General features: G+C 39.5%; 1 protein-coding gene across 1 annotated transcript; it reads right to left on the bottom strand.

Moving 5' to 3' along the window:
• Nucleotides 1-632: 632 nt before the first annotated feature.
• LOC137282676 (myo-inositol 2-dehydrogenase-like) lies at nt 633-17732 on the bottom strand. The gene is made up of 8 exons (XM_067814463.1): nt 17469-17732; nt 15105-15421; nt 13338-13408; nt 10738-10846; nt 9771-9898; nt 8856-9094; nt 3758-3923; nt 633-2135 (listed from the first exon to the last, which is right to left on the bottom strand). The coding sequence occupies exons 1-8, from the start codon at nt 17520-17522 to the stop codon at nt 2029-2031; spliced, it is 1191 nt and encodes a 396-aa protein (XP_067670564.1). The 5' UTR covers nt 17523-17732; the 3' UTR covers nt 633-2028.
• Nucleotides 17733-17973: the final 241 nt, after the last annotated feature.

Genomic DNA, 17973 nt, shown 5'->3' with positions numbered 1-17973 from the left:
AATATCGATAGTCACACACTATCGGTGCATCGATATTTTTTCGTTTCTACCATCGTTGAAACTGCAATCGGAGACTCAACAATTTCAATTCATTGATAGTTCGATTCGTGTTACAGCCCTAGCTTTTAGTAGATACAGCAAATGGTTGTGCCAGATTCTATTTTTTTTATATAATATATTGTCAAGTTTATAACACCTCTAGTCATGGATATAACAAAACGACTTAGTACTGTACCAAGGTATGCTGGCTAGATGTTGGCCTTGGCTGGTATACGAGTTTATGTATATGAACTATAGCATCTCCACTGTTGTTACAAATAACACCATACCTGCCAGGGCACTAAATTTGTGTAGCAATGACTCATATCTAATTTTTACCATTTTTTCTGTGAGAGGCATTTGCAGGAACTGAAGAACTGAAGGATATAACGTCTCATAAATCACACATAAGTGAGGTTTTATTATCCTTAATTCTGACCAACATGGTGAGATATTCACACTCCCAGTTTCCGCTTTCTTCCACATCGCCAAAGGGTACAATGTGTGAAGCCCATTTTCTGCATTGCTGGAATATTGCTAACAGGTGCGTAAAACTAACTCACTCACTTCACGTCGTCAAACACTAAAACAAGTCATTTCAAGTAAGTTTATTACATTTGTCGATGAGGCCAGTGCACATGAAAATGTATTGTCTTTGTCCACTCACATTTTCTCCCAGTGAGTTACTGTACCTTAGTTTTCGTCATAAATGGCATAATGGCATGTTGAAGCATACCTACACATGCACATGCATCACGTTCACACATATTTAGACCCCTGAAGGTCTACCCGGGGTAGAATAGGCCTTCAGCAACCCATGCTTGCCATAAAAGGCGACTGTGCTTGTCGCAAGAGGCGACTAACGGGCTCATGTTGTTTGTCACTGGATTGTCTGGTCCAAACTCGATTATTTACAGACCTCCGCCATTGGGCTGGAATATTGCTGAGATCGGCGTAAACGTAAACTCACTCACTCATTAACTCATACATATATATGTGGTTCAGATAACATTCAGTAGATATAATATGATACTACAATCCACAAAACTGTTAACGGTGTTCGATAAAAAGTGGAGAAATTCAGGAAAATGTCTGATGACGCAAAGCAGATCTAGAGATGCGCCAGCACTGTTCTCGCACAACGTTCACAAATCTTTGTAAATGTTCTTCAGGAAAAAAAGGCAGTGAGGAAAAACTGAACGGCAAAAAGTGTAACGGAATTTGGGGAGCCTCCCCAAGTATTCAACATTTCCCAGAATGTTAGATATTAAAGGAGTCTGCAACTCCAATCACTTTTAATGATTTGGGATCACTTTTTCTCGATGAGTTTGTCGAATTACTCTTCCAAGAGCCGCTGGGTAGCCTAGTGGGTAAGGGTTTTCTCGTCTTACACTAGATCCGTGTTCGATTCCAAACATGGGTTAATGCGTGAAGCCTACTTTTGGCTCCCCGCCGTGCTATTGCTGGAATATTGCTAAAAACGGCGTATAACCATAATATCCTACTCACTCACTCACTCACTCACTCACTACTCTACTGGAATTGGTGCCAAGAGACAAGTACAGGTTTATAGTCTGTTAGCAGTGAAAACGTACCAATGAATATCACTTTATACAAAAGGGTAAATCAAATAGCGTGAAATTAAGATCCTCACAATTTTACCATCATGTACAACATGTGCATTTGTTTCACTGTTCCAACTACTTTGCCTACCCCTTTGTAATGCAAACCAATACTAGTGACTATGGTTCTTTGTCAAACAACTTCTATCCTAAGTTAAACAAAATTCTGAGTTTTAAATGTTCAAAAGGCAAGTTAAAATATTGAGGATTCACAATCTTAATTTCACTTTATTTGATTGATTTTGTTTTTGTTCAAAGCGATATTCATTGGTACGTTTTCACTGCGAACAGGCCTTAGAAGACTACAAGGATTTGGGACGAGACTGATTCATGACAAAATGACCTTTCTTTCCTCATAGCTCATGCATTATTGGAATCTGACCACGCCGCCTTCCTGAAAGGACTGAGTCCCTCGGTCAATAATCTCAGTTGTCATCAGACATTCCTCTTTCGTAATGAGGGGAGATTCTGTCCCTGCAAACAGAAAAGAGACATGTCCAAATTTCTTTCATCACATATAAAAGAATAAACGGTGACTAATCTCTTGACATTCTTAAAACCAAGAACAAATAATGACCTATCCTGTTCACATGATTTTATTGATCCTATGAGCCCCTCCACCTCAGGATATAATTAGGGGCGGAGCTTAGTGGTACAGTGAAGCCCATTTCTGCTGATATTGATGGAATGCTTCTAAAGGGTTTTTGCTTAGAATATGGCTTAGAATATGGCGACTGTCTTTAAACACTCGTGTCTAGACCAGACTATTCAGTGATCAACAGCATGACCACCGATCTACTCACGTAGGGCTTGACCATCCGATCCCGTTAGTCGCCTCTTACGACAAGCATGGGTTACTGAAGGGCAGGTCCCGGTTGTATCAAACTTTAATAAAGCTTTAAACGTTAATTATACTATGATTAGTTAATCGTAGCTTATCTTCAGTTGCATGAAACCCTTAAGAAATGAATCCCTTCATTAATCTCTCATTAAGCTAATAAAGGTTTGGGGGTATCATTAACTCATCTTTAGCCGTATCAACATGACAGACAACATGACGTTCCATCACCTATCAACCCGAAAACTCCTTTTTGCATTTTGAAACATATTGTCCCATTTTGTCTTGATTTCTTTGGATGTTCTGTTTCTTACCCCTAGGCTATTGATCTCGGCCGTTATTTTGTCCCATATCTGCTTCTTTTTGTCATTAGGATTGGAGTTAGTCAGTTTGCTGTTTAACACACCGATGTGATCTTCAACTAGGTCTGTTAGAACTTTCACAACTTTCAAAATTTTTACTACGATTTCTGACGACAGCCATCATGCAGACGATAGGTTAGTGTTTACACGCAATGCATCATGGATGATAATTAGGGGATTCCCCTATGTTAATGACGAGACCGTTATTGAAGCATACTTATTTAATGGGTGTTAAATAAGGGTTTATACAACCGCATTTAAACACTTCATACACTAACCAAACATTACAAATTTAATCAATGATCAATGTTTAAGTGATGATTACAGAATTACGCGTTGATACAACCGAGGCCAGTTCTCACTGGGATCTTCATGTGTGCAGAATGGTGCCAACCCTTCTTCCCAAATACTACCACACCACTTTCTTTGTATTTACACTTAGCTTCTTTACTCTTTAGTTGTAATTATAGACTTTGAGTGAAATATTTCATTGTTTTGTCGCTCTTCGAACAAACAAAATGAAGGCAACTTCAAATTTGATAGTTTGGCATCTCCGTATCTCAGAAACATGACGTCCAGCAGAGACTTGGATTGAACATTCTTTTCAACATCTACCACGATATGGCAGTTTAATATGTATAAAATATTGATATTACACTTTCTCAGTGTATTCATAGTACTTGTGTTACGCTGATTCCCATTCCAACCCATCCTCTCATTCTCAGGCACCCGAAGTCAGCCATCTAACCCACTGAGCCTCCGAAGTACTATTATCTGTACTTTACTGAGAAAGTGTAATCCAAAATGTTACATGTGTCATTTTGACCACGTTATAAATGGCCATGCGTTTTCATTTGTAATGTATTGTGTATACTATGCAAAAATCCTGTTCTTACCATCGACGCAGTTTATAAAGTGTTCCAGTTCATTTTGAAAGGCCATGCTGAATCTGTCTGGAAAGGAGGTGCAGATACGGGGACTTCTAAAACCACTGCTTAACTCTAGTTTGGCGCTTGACAAGCGAGGGTTGTCCATCTGTGCCATCCCTTCTGAGCCAAACACCTGGAGAATCACAACAATAACAAACTACAAGTAGATGGTGACTCATCAGGGCCATCGCTTTCTGTCTCGTGTTATCGCTTTCTGTCTCGTGTTATCGCTTTCTGTCTCGTGTTATCGCTTTCTGTCTCGTGTTATCGCTTTCTGGTCTTGTAATATGAAACAAAACAATGCAATAACGTAATACCAAAGAGCTTGATTTATATAATTCCAACAACACTACACGAGTCAAAAACAACCTGTTGTTTTGCATGCCGTGTTACTCTACCCCCCTCCACACACAATGGAGTCGTCTGACCTACTTATTTTCTTGGATGTAGTTGTTGACAGCGCGACAGTTCGAAATGGCGGACGAGACTATGTTTACATTTAGAGAAAGGTTGAAATTTGAAGTGGCAGTGGAAAATACTTGACTGGTTATCGAATCTGGACCCTGCAGAACCGAAGAACAGATCATTTTCTTATCGACCTAGATCTACGGCTTGTAACTTATCACAAAGACTGTTGACTTTTATGACCGTCGCTAATGCCTTCACGTGCTTATCTCCACCCTGAAATGCGACGGAAGAGCGACAGCGCTGCTTTGTGTATATGCTACTAACTTTGGATTCCTTGCAACATTGTTTTCATCACTTGGGACTGGATTATGGCCAAGCTTTTTGTGGCCAAGTGTTACGGACAAATCTCCATCAGTGACAGTCTTCCGGAGAGGCTAGCAGAGAGCAGATTTCTGGAGGTTCAACTTTTGATATCTATTTTGAACAGATGACATGATGGGGTAGATCTATAAATGGCATATTTAGCTAATATGCATGACCTCGAGGTCAAATCGAATGCGAGACTTAAATTGGTTGACCCAACCTTGAAAATGGCGACCTAGGAAAGGAAAGATTACTGCTATATGTCTTTGTGTCGTAGTGGTGCCCGTAATGATTTTACGGTATCGTTTCGCCATATGCCCCTGGATAAGATCACAAGAAGGCAGAGGATGACGAAAATACGGAGAGATCCTGGAAAAGTATTCACAGTAAGTACGTAAGAATTACTGCATGTGTTAGTCTAGATCTATAGTCTAGATCTTGACTTGAAATGTGCAAACTGTTCAGTATGCAAGATTTTAATTAGGAGCACATGTACAATGTAAATGTCACACGCGCGCGCGCGCGCGTGCACGCTCGAACGCACGCATCACCCCCTAGTTCATCTATACACAGCTGACCCCCACACCCTACCACCACAGAATAAAAAGGGCTATTCCCCACCCCACATAAAATAAATTATGAACGGTCCATTATATTATTTTTAAAGCATATGGGCATATGCAGACACTCTAGTCGTGAAGGCAAAGAGTTTCATTTGCAAATATTCTGTATCAGTGCTAATCAAACTAACATTTCAACTATACTCAGGAGACACGGATGTTAAAAAAACGTGAAAAAAGCTCGTTAAATATGTACTTTCACGTATGCTGACCAGTTCTTCAGGGATATAGGAAACATTACTGGACAATCAACAACTGAAATATAATTGTTTAAACATTATCTGATCAAGAATCAGAGAGCATCTCACTAGTTAAGGTACCTCCAACAATCCACCAGTCGATCATCATCTCATGGACAGTAAGAATGAAAGATCATTTTCAGTTAATTTTGCCACCTGACATGGTGTTAAATATTTACAATTGAACTTTGACCTATATGCTGTGTACATATAAGAATACTAACTACCCATACTGTATAAACTATGAAATGATGTTAGCCGATATTCCTAGATATATGTTTGTAATTCCAGAGAAATATATATTGTTTTTTTCGTGTGGTCAGAGAAATGATAGTGATGCTTGACAGTGTTTATGTTACAGTGAAGCAGAGTGATACAGCAGCCACTGACACCCAGTCCTACAAAGGATAACTCCATCACAAATTACATGAGCAGGAGAGGCAACTCAAGGAAAAGGATGACAAGATAGGAGAACTGAACAGAATTTAAACTTGAAAAGTCTGGAGTTTGAAAATTCATGATGTATGATGATAAAAAATGACTGGTCATTTTACAGTATTCCATCATTTCAAACACTGGTACTGATTAGCTGGAACTGTTTCATTTGGTGTCTATTTTCCCAGGTTGTGTGATATACCTTCCCCAGCACAACAATTGAATGTAATGTATGTAAATGAGTTTGTTCCTGTTGTATAATTGATGGATGAAAAAGGATTACACATTGATGGATTCAGCTGCATAACAGAAACGTCTTTGATCATCTGCTGCTGTTTCATCAATAATTGATGAAAAAGAATTTATTTCATCCTGTTTTAAAAGAGCTGGTTGGGAATCTAAAATAAAATAAGGGATTATGACAATGTGTGAGGGGAGAAAACCTAATGATAAATTATGAATTGATCCAGCCATTGTTGCCATTCATGTTATCATGTCAGACTGACGTATGTAAATCTATCAATATAAATACTACCCAAATATTTGCTGTTTGCATCCTGTGGAAATTGCTAATTCATAAAATTTCAGTTTAAAGCTATTGTGAATGTGTCTATTGTTAATTCAACAGAATTTCAGTTTGAAGCTATTGTGAATGTGTCTTTTGTTATTAGACTTTTAACACACCATTCCAAAATAATTTATAACAACACGCCAACATGACATTGTGTCTCGCCAGGGCCAAGATGCAAACCAATGCTGTCGTTGCACTTTGCGATCGAGTTAGATATTTCCCTCACGGAATATTGATCACAACATTGTTTGTAATCTGCCGACGTAACTTTGAATTTAATTCACGCACACACACACCCTCCACAGTAACAGATAGTACGAATTAGTTCAGCATAGACTATTTAATGGGTATTTACATCTCAAAATCCCCCAAGATATCACATCATACAAAACTGGTTGATAACTTAACAGGCTCCCTCTGCTAACGTTTTGTGTCTGGTACCTGGCGCTTGGTCAAATATAAATAATATGCTCAAAAGATTCCGATTTGCATTGTTCTGTTGGATGTCTTGAACAATGTCTGAATGGCTGGTATATCAACACATACAATAAATGCAGAATCGTATGTATCTTGATACCAAAATCGTGTTTATACTTGTTCTTTTCAGTTATGTGGAGGGGAAGTGATTTTCCAGTTGTTTCCATTGAGCATGTCAGCATCCTAAGATTTTGAATCACCCATAGCATGGTACATGTCTGGTGGACTTTCGAGCTTTGAAATTTTGAAGTGATTCGTCCTCAAAAAGCTATGCTGGTCATATTTTGTTGCTCATACTATCAATCAATGGAGGCTTGGTCACGACATAGTTATTTACAAGCAATCTACCATCTGGAGTATTGACAACGAAGACAAAAATGTATTCCAGCAATAGTGTGAGGCATGTCAGTAATCGTCCAAAATAACAAGAGTCATCAGAAGATGACATATTCCCCCGAGTCCTACACATTTGAAAGGACAAATCATCTGACAGTTACGTGATGTTTTTTGGACTAAGTTTGAATCGTTTCCATGAAAATCATGAAAAATATAAATACCATATAACTGTACTTAAGCAAAAGGCATCACTTCAAGATCTGTCTCATATATCTGCCAAGATCTGTTGAAAGATATGAAATGGGTTTCGGGTTGTGCTCTGGAAACGAAGCCCATCCCTCCATTTTGAGACTACGTCCGAATTGTTTCCATGGAAGCAGGGAAAAATAAACATGCCAAAACTTTGTAAATAGCAAAAAGCACAACTTTGTGGTCTGCCTCAAATATCTGCCAAGTTTTGCTGAAAGATATTAAACAGTTTTTCGAGTTGTGCTCTGGAAACGAAGTCCATCCCTCCATTTTGAGACTAAGTCAGAATCGTTTCCATGGAAACCCAGAAAATGATAAATCACAAAACCTGTAAATAGCAAAAGGCACCACATTGGGGTCTGCCACATATATCTACCAAGTTTTACTGACAGATATAGGGAAGTTTTTTAGTTCTGTTCCGGAAATGAAACACACCTCTCACTTCTAAGACAAAGTTCGAATCGTTTCCATGGAAACCAAGAAAATAAGAAATCACAAAAACCTCTAAATAGCAAAGGCACCACGTTAGGTTCTGACTGATGTATCTACCAAGTTGTGCATAAAAATATTGAACGTTTTTTGAGTTATGCGCCGGATACGAAACCCATCCCTCCATTTTGAAACTAGGTCCGAAACAATTCGAAGGAAACCGAGAATCACAAATACCTGTAAATACCAAAAGGCACCACTTTGGGTTCTGATTGATATACCTACCCAGTTTTGCAGAAAACTACTGAACGTTTTTTGAGTTATGCACCGGAAACGAAGCCCATCCCACCATTAGACAAGGGCCAAAACGTTACATGGATAAATAAATAAATAAATAAATAAATAAATAAATAAATAAATAAATAAATAAATAAATAAATAAATAAATAAATAAATAAATAAATAAATAAATAAATAAATAAATAAATAAATAAATAAATAAAAAAAAGGCAAAAGGCACAACCATAGGATTTCAGATTTGTATATCCATAAATTCTGGTCTAAAAATATTGAACGGTTTTTGAGTTCAGCTCCGGAAACAAAATGATTACGGACGGGCAGACGGACGGACAGACAAGGCGTCGACTATATCCCCCACATTACATGCCGGGGGAATATAATCAGCCTATTTTGAATTCGGGATTCGAACCACGTACCTTCTATTCCGAAGTCGGACGCCTTGATCAATATATCTAACAAAAATGACAAGGTGAGGACGCCATGTGTGCTGTGACTCATCTGTTACCTACAGATGATGACAGCCACGGTCAACCACACGTGTCCTATCGAATATGCCCATTTGTGCTTCGCTTGGTGAACCATAAAATTACAGACTATTATTAGATTATAAGATGAATATTAAAATATTTTCAACTCACCTCAAACCTAATGTCATATCCATACTTTGATTCACTAACGTTGTTTATCGAGGCAACGACGCCGGTCCTGTACTTGAGAAGGGCGGTGACAGTATCGGCTTCCCCGCACTCCTTCATCACGGGGTCATGGGCGTGGCCCGTCAGGTAGATGCTCTCGGGACGTTCCGCGCCCGTCAGCCACACCATCAAGTCAATGTCGTGAGGGGTCAGGTCGGAGAAGATGTTACATCCGGTTTTAGCTGTAATCCAATCACAGATGAAGATCTATGCCCGGGTGTATAACACTCGGTTATCTTTTAACCAGCAGTTAAGTACATTTAACCGATTGTTAACTAATAAGAGTTGGTTATCTTATTGTTAACTCTGTTAACCTTTAACAGGTTGTTAACGTGACATTAAGTTCACACAGGACCGACGCTAACTCTAACAGTGTGGTTAACCTGCAGAATGGAGGTCATGGTTGACGCGGTTAAGTGTTAACCGACGGTTAAGATAACCGAGGTTTGAACCGAAAGAACTATCTCTGTATGCTTCAGGAAGTGATTACAAGTCTTTTAAATTGCCTGACCATTGCTATAATTTACATTTGATATATTCTTTGCTGGATCATTTGATAATTAGAGGCTGAATCTTGGCATGGGAGACCACAGACAAAATGTTCCAAAAGCTGTTTTCCAATACGACTTACAAAATGTATGCAAAGGGGTGAGTGACATGGCGACTTTTAGCAATATTCCAGCAATACCAAAAACCGCGAGCACGGCGTTGATCGGACAATTATACTTTGAAGTCAGCTGTTGAGGATTGGTTTTGGACCAGTCTGATTTGACGATACAGTCAGTGAATAATAAACTGAAACCGAAGCCATCTAGGTCTTCTCCTCTTACAAGCGACGCATGTTATACCCACACTTACCCAGTGAGGAGAGAAACTCGTAGGATGGACGTGGCGAGTCCCTTGTGACCAGTGATATCACGTGGATGTTGCCGATATCGCCTTGTTGCACTGCTTTAACTGTTGCCTGCACCGCTGGATCAAACCGCCTACAATGATAGAGTCACAGAACATTGCCATGTTGAAGCCACCATCGATTCGTTCTGCTCTATAAGACAAAATGTTTGTTGTTAGAACCTAGCGCGGAAAGGGCTCAAATTTGCTGAACTTCGAGGAAAGGGAAATGTGAAAAAGAAAGGAACCTGGTGCCAGAAAGCAGCTTGAAAACGTTATTTATTTATTTATTTATTTATTTATTTATATTTGAGACGGATCGGTCATGTGTTTGTTTGCTTCTTCAAGACCCCACTCAGCAGTATGCAAGCCAAAAGCATTAGCCTGGACCAAATAACCATGTGATTGACATCCTTTCACTCTATGGTAGGGTGTGTGATGACAAGTCTCGCTGCCTGATGTTTCACAAATATTTTCCCCTTACACCATTCGTTGGCATTGACGTTCGATATTAACACAATGAAGTCGGTATATAAAGGTGTCCTTTATTATAAACTGAAAGAGGAGCACTAGGGTAGAACCAGCGAGTAGAGGGTCTGGTATTGAGTGAGTGAGGGTGTTTCTTGTAAAGTCTATCAGGAGCGGTATTTGGTACTGAGGGAGGGAGGGTGTTTCTTGTAAAGCTTGTCAGTGGCGGTATCTGGTACTGAGTGAGAGAGGGTATGGTTCTTGTAAAGCCTGTCAGGAGTGGTATCTGGTATTGAGTGAGAGAGGGATGCACCTCATAAAGGCTGCCAGAAGGGGTATCTGGTATTGAGAAGTGTGTACCTCTTACAGTCTGTCAGATGTGGTATCTGGTATTGTGTGAGAGAGGCGTGTACCTCATATAGCCTGTCAGAAGTGATATCTGATATTGAGTGAGATAGGGATGTACCTCATGAAGCCTGTCAAGAGGGGTGTCTGGAATTTCTCGGCGGTCTCGTAGCCATGTTTTACATCAGTGTAGTTGACACCTGGTGGCTTCTCAACAAACACGGGCTTCCCTTGAACCGAATACAAAATACAACCATCCACCAAACAGCAGAGACCTCTTGGAAACTCAGACGCACTGCAGTTAGTCGCCGTGTCAGGTTTATTACCAATAGAGACACTGATATAATCAGTGAATGTTTTGTCAGTAAATCTCAGTAAGTAAGTAAGTATTATGTGGATACTTCAGACCAAATATACTAATGTCAATTCTTCCATTTTTATCCCCGCCCCCCTCCCAACCCCAAACAAACAAACAAAACGAAAAAACCCAAACAAACAGAAAAAGACAAGTTAAAACCTGAACAAAATCGCTTTATATGATGTTATTCAAACAAACGATTGGGTGAGCTTCATCTGATACAAAATAAATCTACATTTCTGAGGAAAGATTACGCTGAATGATACACACCATTAAATACGTAGGGCATACTCCATTTGGGACTGATAATATTTGTTATTTTTATATGAATTAAAGAAATGAATCATTTCATTCACTACATGTCAATTTCTACCATACATGCCAATTTCGTGCAAGTGCTTTTCATAATAGTCACGTGATAATGGTCGGGGTAAAATTCGAAATTAACCGCGAAACGTGTCAGCGTATTGTCAGCGCACGTATTGCACATATCTGTGAAAAAATGAACAATTTTTAAACACCGTCTGTTCCATACTCGCTAGCATCAATTTAACGGTGTTCACGGGTATATTGTGAAAATATGATTAAAGTGCATTGTTTTCTCATTTGACACAAATTATCTAAAGGAACCCGTCAAATTAGGCCAAAGCAAAACAAGTCAATAACAGCGAGAAAAAAATTCCCAGCAAACTGTCTACAGCATCTGACATCGTCAAATAGTGCATGTAATTGATGCCATATATTTCAATAGTATAAACAAATAACTGAAGACAGTTTGAAAATCGAAAATAGGAACATGTTTAAAGGTCACATGCAACGTAAAACACAACTTTGCAGATTCTGGTACCTTTCGGTATGCACTTACCGGAACAAATCATAAAGAATGCCAATTCAACCTATAAAGTTGAAAAAAACGCGATGAAAAAAAGCCCGCGAAATCGGAGTTCAAACGATTCACTAAATTCCCCCCAGCGCTGGGGGGGAAAACTGGTTTCAACAGCTGTGCTACGCTGCGTCCATAACGCATGCGTAGTAAATAGGTTCGCAGAGCTTGAAACAGTATGCATGAACAGCGTCTGAGGTCGTGAGCAGTAGTCTAATCTTGGTTGTGTACACAAACAAGTAAATAATCTACTCGTTACGTAAAACAACTTGTTGATTGTGGTAAACAGTCTCTGTCACAGAGAAAGCTCAGTGTCTGGTTTATTCACACCTGTATGTCTGCCTGCCTGTCTGCTAAAGACAACATGCAATACACAGCTTCAATCACTGAACACGTGCAATTTGAACTTAACACCTATCAGACTATACGACATAAAGAAAATAAGTTGATTTATGACTCGTGCACCCGAGTCGCGTGTCTGCCCCATTATGTAATTAGGCACGTGTGATACACATGACATATTATATGTCTGTTGGTTGCAAACAAACTACATTCTTTTTGTTCGGATGACTGGATCTGACGGAAACTGGTGCAAACTCTTGTCAGTTTCAAGTCCTGCTTTGTACTTGGACGAATGACAGATTCCAGCCACGCAGTAGTTTACCATCTCTACTGACATGATTTTTTATTGGATCGAGCGCAAATTCAGAGAACAAAATTCCAAACCCAACATCTCTATATATACATTCTTCATGGATAACGACTTCTTTTCGTGTATATGATTTTGTTTGACAACTGTATATGAATCCATGCTGAAACGACGCATCAAGTACACAAAAAGAAGTTGTTATCCATGAAGAATCTTACTTTCTTGTCACTGGCTATACTTCCAAAATGCCCATCAAACAGATCATCTTTCTGTACACACAATGAACCCTCAGCATATCAGCAAATGAAACAGCCAATCGGAAGCCGTCGTTACACTTGAGTGCATATCCACCCGCTTTGACTGGGTTCGGTCTCCCGAGAGCTTCGTTTCGGGGGAAGTAAGCCCAAGTACAAAATATTGCACTTTTGAATCGCGATTGTACGCTTATAATTTTGTTTATTTGTTTTTTTAAAAGCAGCAATGTATATTATATGTCATGAATAAGTGATAAATGTGTTTTAATTATGTTTGAATTTTTGGTTGCATGTGACCTTTAACATTGACATCGTAAGAAAACAATAATGTCAAACGTGAAGATGCGGGATGGATCTTAAGCAACCCATTATTGTTGTAAGAGGCGACTAACGGGATCGTGTGGTCGCTGACGTGATTGACACGTCATCGTATACCAACTGCGTAGATCGACTCTCATGATATCAGTCACTGGATTATTTACAAATCGCCGTCGTGTTGCTGCAAAACTGCTGAATACGGCGCTAAACAAACAAACAAACATGCACACAAACAACTAAACAAACAGTGATACGTCACCTCTCTGTAAGGCATCACAGGCATATTCCGTGTGCGTTTCAACAGGCGTCAGTACAAACACTGCATCCAAGCTGAAACCAAACAATTGATAAGGTAATCCCAAAGTTTAGTGTATTACGTCTAGTGATGTGGCGGGTAGTCTACAGGCCCAGAACAATTCCATAGAGAGGACATTATATGATTGTCAATGTCTTACTATGTTTATGACACAAGTGTGATATTTAGGAACGAGTGTTGTAAACATGGTATGACATGGGCTCTCAAATAATATCCACGATTTACGGCACGAGTGCCCGAACGTTGATATTTCTCGAGCGAGAGCGAGGGATATGCCGGCATTTATGCACGAGTGTCGTACACACAGTATGATATGGGTCCGAATATTGTGTTCTATTTATTACCGAAGTCGTGATGTTGATGAACATATATCCAATTCTATTTTCAAACCACTCTCCTACCCAGAGTTCCATACGACCAACCAGCATAGTACCTCTGCCACAGGCCAGAAAGATGTGACGATTCGTTACATCTTATACAGTCCATTCAATATAATGTATATATATTTTAACTCTTTTATTTTTGATGAGTTTACACATCTTATTTAACAACGCCGTTAAAATGGTTTTGTTTCACTGAGAAAACATCTTAAAACATGGAACTATATTTCCCTTTGCGTAGCGTTTGGGTTGTACGGCTCCACCTGCTGTCATCGAAGCCAAATGGAGAGCCGACGATGCAGCTGGTATGAAATATAAATATGGATTATAAACCTTACTGTCACAGTTGTAGAAGAATATTTACATAACAGTGTAAAACAGAATAAAAACCGCGCCGAATCGCTTGTGTTATTCATGAACATGCGCGTTTGTTTTCAAACGAGAAAAAAGTCCGGTCACGTGATATTCAAATTAGCCTGTGAAAGTGATGCTATGCTAAGTCACAGCTGCGCCGGAGAGTGCTTTCAAACATAGGCTGGCTACCCACCGTCGCAGCTTGTAGAACGCAACGTCATCGAAGAAACGTGACGTCATAGCATAGCTCATGACGTCACGTCAGCATGACTACGTGATATGTGGAACAGAATCGAGCCATTCAAGATCGAAATTTAAACATAATAAAATTATTACTGATAGATGATTTTGATGGAATTGTGAGATGTTCATAAATTATTGGCGAATACCAGCCCTGTTCAAAATCTGATTTTAAATAACTTAAAATTTATAATTACATGATTTAAATCTATAGCACTCTGACTTTCCGTATTATACCCAGAACGAGGCAATGAAGTAAAGAAATACCCTTGAAAACTCAATTAGCTCTACCACTGACCAGTCCAAATGCAGCACATTACGATTTGCCTATTGTGGCTATATTCAGATATATTTATACGGCTATAACGAGCATTCGAGTACTGGCACTTGTAGGGAACTTGGTTACATTGAGAGTGGAGTCTCTGTGATTTTTGCGACAGAAACTTTATGATTTGTGACAGAGTCTTTGTTGATTTTGTCACAGTCTTTGCATGCAATCATGCCTTATACGAAGATAAAATGGTTATTGTTTTAGTTTGTGGTATTAAAAACTGTAAGATTTACTATCAACATATAATATCATCTTGCAGCTTTATGATTTCCTTTTATAAATCTAGCAATGGCACAAATATAATTTTTAATGTGGATGTCACTTCGCCATGATGTCACATGAAGGTAGCAGGTGACATGAAGACAGCACGTGACTTGACACGACATGACACCTTTGTTACTGTACCTCTCATCGTCAAGCAGTTTAAATCTGTCGTTCGATGTGAAGAAAGGAAATTCGTCTCCTAACATGAGTTCGTCTCGGGCAAAGCGTTGCCTGGCCACGTCATTTTCAATGATCCACTTTAGGTCCAGACGAAGATGTTGCAGGATATTGCGCAGATGGACAGACGTTGCAATCCTCCCAGCTCCAATAACGCCAACAGAGAGCTTCCTATACCTGCTCAACCCGTTGATGTTGGTTGATGGCGATGTAGCCGGTTTTCCGCTGGCAGCAGAGGTATGGAATTTCTGCCTTGTCAGAATCCTCGAACATACTGGAATCTAACAGATGTGAAAGCCAGTGGACAATGAAATGAGTGACGAAAATTTAATTCAACAGGAGTACAGCTTGTAATAATAAATATATTAGTAATAAGTTTATAACAGAAGATGTGAAAGTGAAGTTGTTAGTGGACAGTGAAAGGAGTTGGTAAAATTTAATACCACAGGAGTTTAGGTTTAAATGATATTGCTTATAAATTCATAATGTCAGTCATTCCTGTAATTTTAAGTCATTTCTGCAAAGTGCCCGTTAAGATCCGAGGTAAAATCGGTCTTCAGCAACCCATCCAGGTCGGGAGAGGTGACTAACGGAATTATCGTATTCACTGGATTGTCTGGTTTAGACTCAATTATTTACAGACTGTTGCAGTATAGCTTGAATACTGCAAAGTGCAGAGTTCAACAAGAAACTAACACACAAACAAAACTTCTTCAATGATGTAACCAGATCCGACATTTTCCTCCTATATGACACTACATCAATTATCATGCCGCTCCCACCAAAATTGATAAATTGTCTTCGGGTTTATTGTAATTCTTGCTCTCGGATTGGCTTAAATTATCACGTGTTATTGCATTCGTTTTCTAATAAATGTGAAAAAAAATATAAGATAGTCATATAAAAGCAGACTACTTTCTCTTCGGACTACTTTCTCTTCGGATTACTTTCTCTTCGGTCTACTTTCTCTTCTATAAGTCCATAGTCGTAAGTCGTGTTAGACAGTCGTAGGTTAATGTTACAGAATGTGAGTTACGATCAGTGTAGTGCTATGGAAGTCGTAAATCCATGTTGAAGTATGGCATTTACTGTTATCTTAGTGTTATGACACTCGTCAGTCCATGTTAAAATTATAGCATTTACTCTGCACTGGCGACTAGCATTTTGCACTGGCGATCATCTTAGTGCAATGACAGTAGTAGTTCTATGTGTTTTACGATCATCTTAGTGTTATGACCGTCGTAAGTCCATGTTAAAGTATGGGATTTACGATCAACTTGGTGCTACGACCGTCGCACATCAATGTTAAAGTATGGGATTTACGATCACCTTAGTGCTACGACAGTCGTACGTCCAATTTAAAGTATATGATTTACGACCGTCTTAGTTAATGACAGTCGTATGTCTCTGTTAAAGTATGGGATTTACGATCAACTTAGTGCTACGACAGTCGTTCGTCTCTGTTAAAGTATGGGATTTACGATCATCTTAGTGCTACGACAGTTGTACGTCCAAATTAAAGCATGTGATTTACGACCGTCTTAGTTCTATGACAGTCGTATGTCTCTGTTAAAGTATGGGATTTACGATCAACTGAGTGCTACGACAGTCGTTCGTCTCTGTTAAAGTATGGGATTTACGATCACCTTAGTGCTACGACAGTCGTACGTCCAAATTAAAGTATGTGATTGACGACCGTCTTAGTTCTATGACAGTCGTACGTCTTTGTTAAAGTATGGGATTTACGATCATCTTGGCTTGGTGCTAAGATCGCTTTGCGTGAAAGGGGCCTGAACAGATGAACGTTTTCGCACACTATCGTGAGCACATGTCTTGCCATGACATGGAATCTGATCTATTTGAACTGCTTGGCTGCTTTTATCGCTACTTGTGAGATAATGACTATGTTTCCTCATTTGCCATCTCGTAGGGCCTGAAAGAAACTACGTACCATTCCGCACAAGCCTTTCTGAAATGGCCTTTCGGGGCTTTCTGCAATGCTAAAGCCCTAAAAGAAGCAAGTGAGGATATTCATCAGGTTTCCAGTCTCCCATCACAGGGTGCCCCCTTTCTGTTTAAATGTCATTATTAGCATTAAAAAAGATTGTTCTATTTAGAGACACGGCGTTAGTCTACCCGTTCCAACGCGCGATCACATAATCTGTCAACCCACACAAACACGTCGCCAAACAAAACTGCGAGCCCTGTCTTGTATATCTCTACTTGTGGCGAGGTGATTTTAGCTCCCGTGCCCCGGTTCTCTTAACGTTTGCGTTTTGACCTCGGTCGGTTCAACTAGACGATCTATCTCAAACTATGTCAACTCACCTGCTGTGTGTGATTGCCAGCGAACAGCTTGTAGAAGAGCGACCGAGCTGACATACTTGTCCGTGCTGGATGTTTTGTTATCCTCCAGGTGTAAAGTCGGGTATATTCCTTTGTGGTGTCGCCAAACACAGGAAGTGACTCGCCTAGTAAAAAACCGTCGGTGTGGATCCAACTGTGTCACGTACTGATCGGCAAACCAGTCACATCTGCTTTCCAGGCCATGACGTCACACAAGTATGGCGCGTCGAGCACTAGTTGTTAGTTGGGACCCCGCAAACATGAATACATGTATACATAAAACACATCTCATCGTTGGAACGTGGTAGGCTTATCACTACTATTTCGGGTTTCTCACCTTGCTTTATTATGAGGAGGCGCATGTTTTCATGTCATGATGTTTTGTCTCGTATTTCACTACAGTAGTATTGTGTGCATTAGATAGAGGTGTAAGAAGTTAGTGAGTGAGTTTGTTTTACGACGCTTTTAGCAATATTTCAGCTATATC

The sequence above is a fragment of the Haliotis asinina genome, chromosome 4, assembly GCF_037392515.1.
Source record: "Haliotis asinina isolate JCU_RB_2024 chromosome 4, JCU_Hal_asi_v2, whole genome shotgun sequence".
Classification (NCBI taxonomy): Eukaryota; Metazoa; Mollusca; class Gastropoda; order Lepetellida; family Haliotidae; genus Haliotis; species Haliotis asinina.
Note: the sequence above shows the minus strand (reverse complement) of the source record. Positions and strands in the feature narration are given on the sequence as shown.

What these genes read in the sequence shown, in the direction of transcription:
- LOC137282676 (XM_067814463.1), bottom strand. Translation starts at nt 17,522, where the DNA reads ATGTCAGCTCGGTCGCTCTTCTACAAGCTGTTCGCTGGCAATCACACA. An exon ending in CTGGCAATCACACACAGCAG is followed by an intron (nt 15,422 to 17,468) that starts GTGAGTTGACAT and finishes CACATCTGTTAG; the next exon opens with ATTCCAGTATGTTCGAGGAT. An exon ending in AAACTGCTTGACGATGAGAG is followed by an intron (nt 13,409 to 15,104) that starts GTACAGTAACAA and finishes GTTTGGTTTCAG; the next exon opens with CTTGGATGCAGTGTTTGTAC.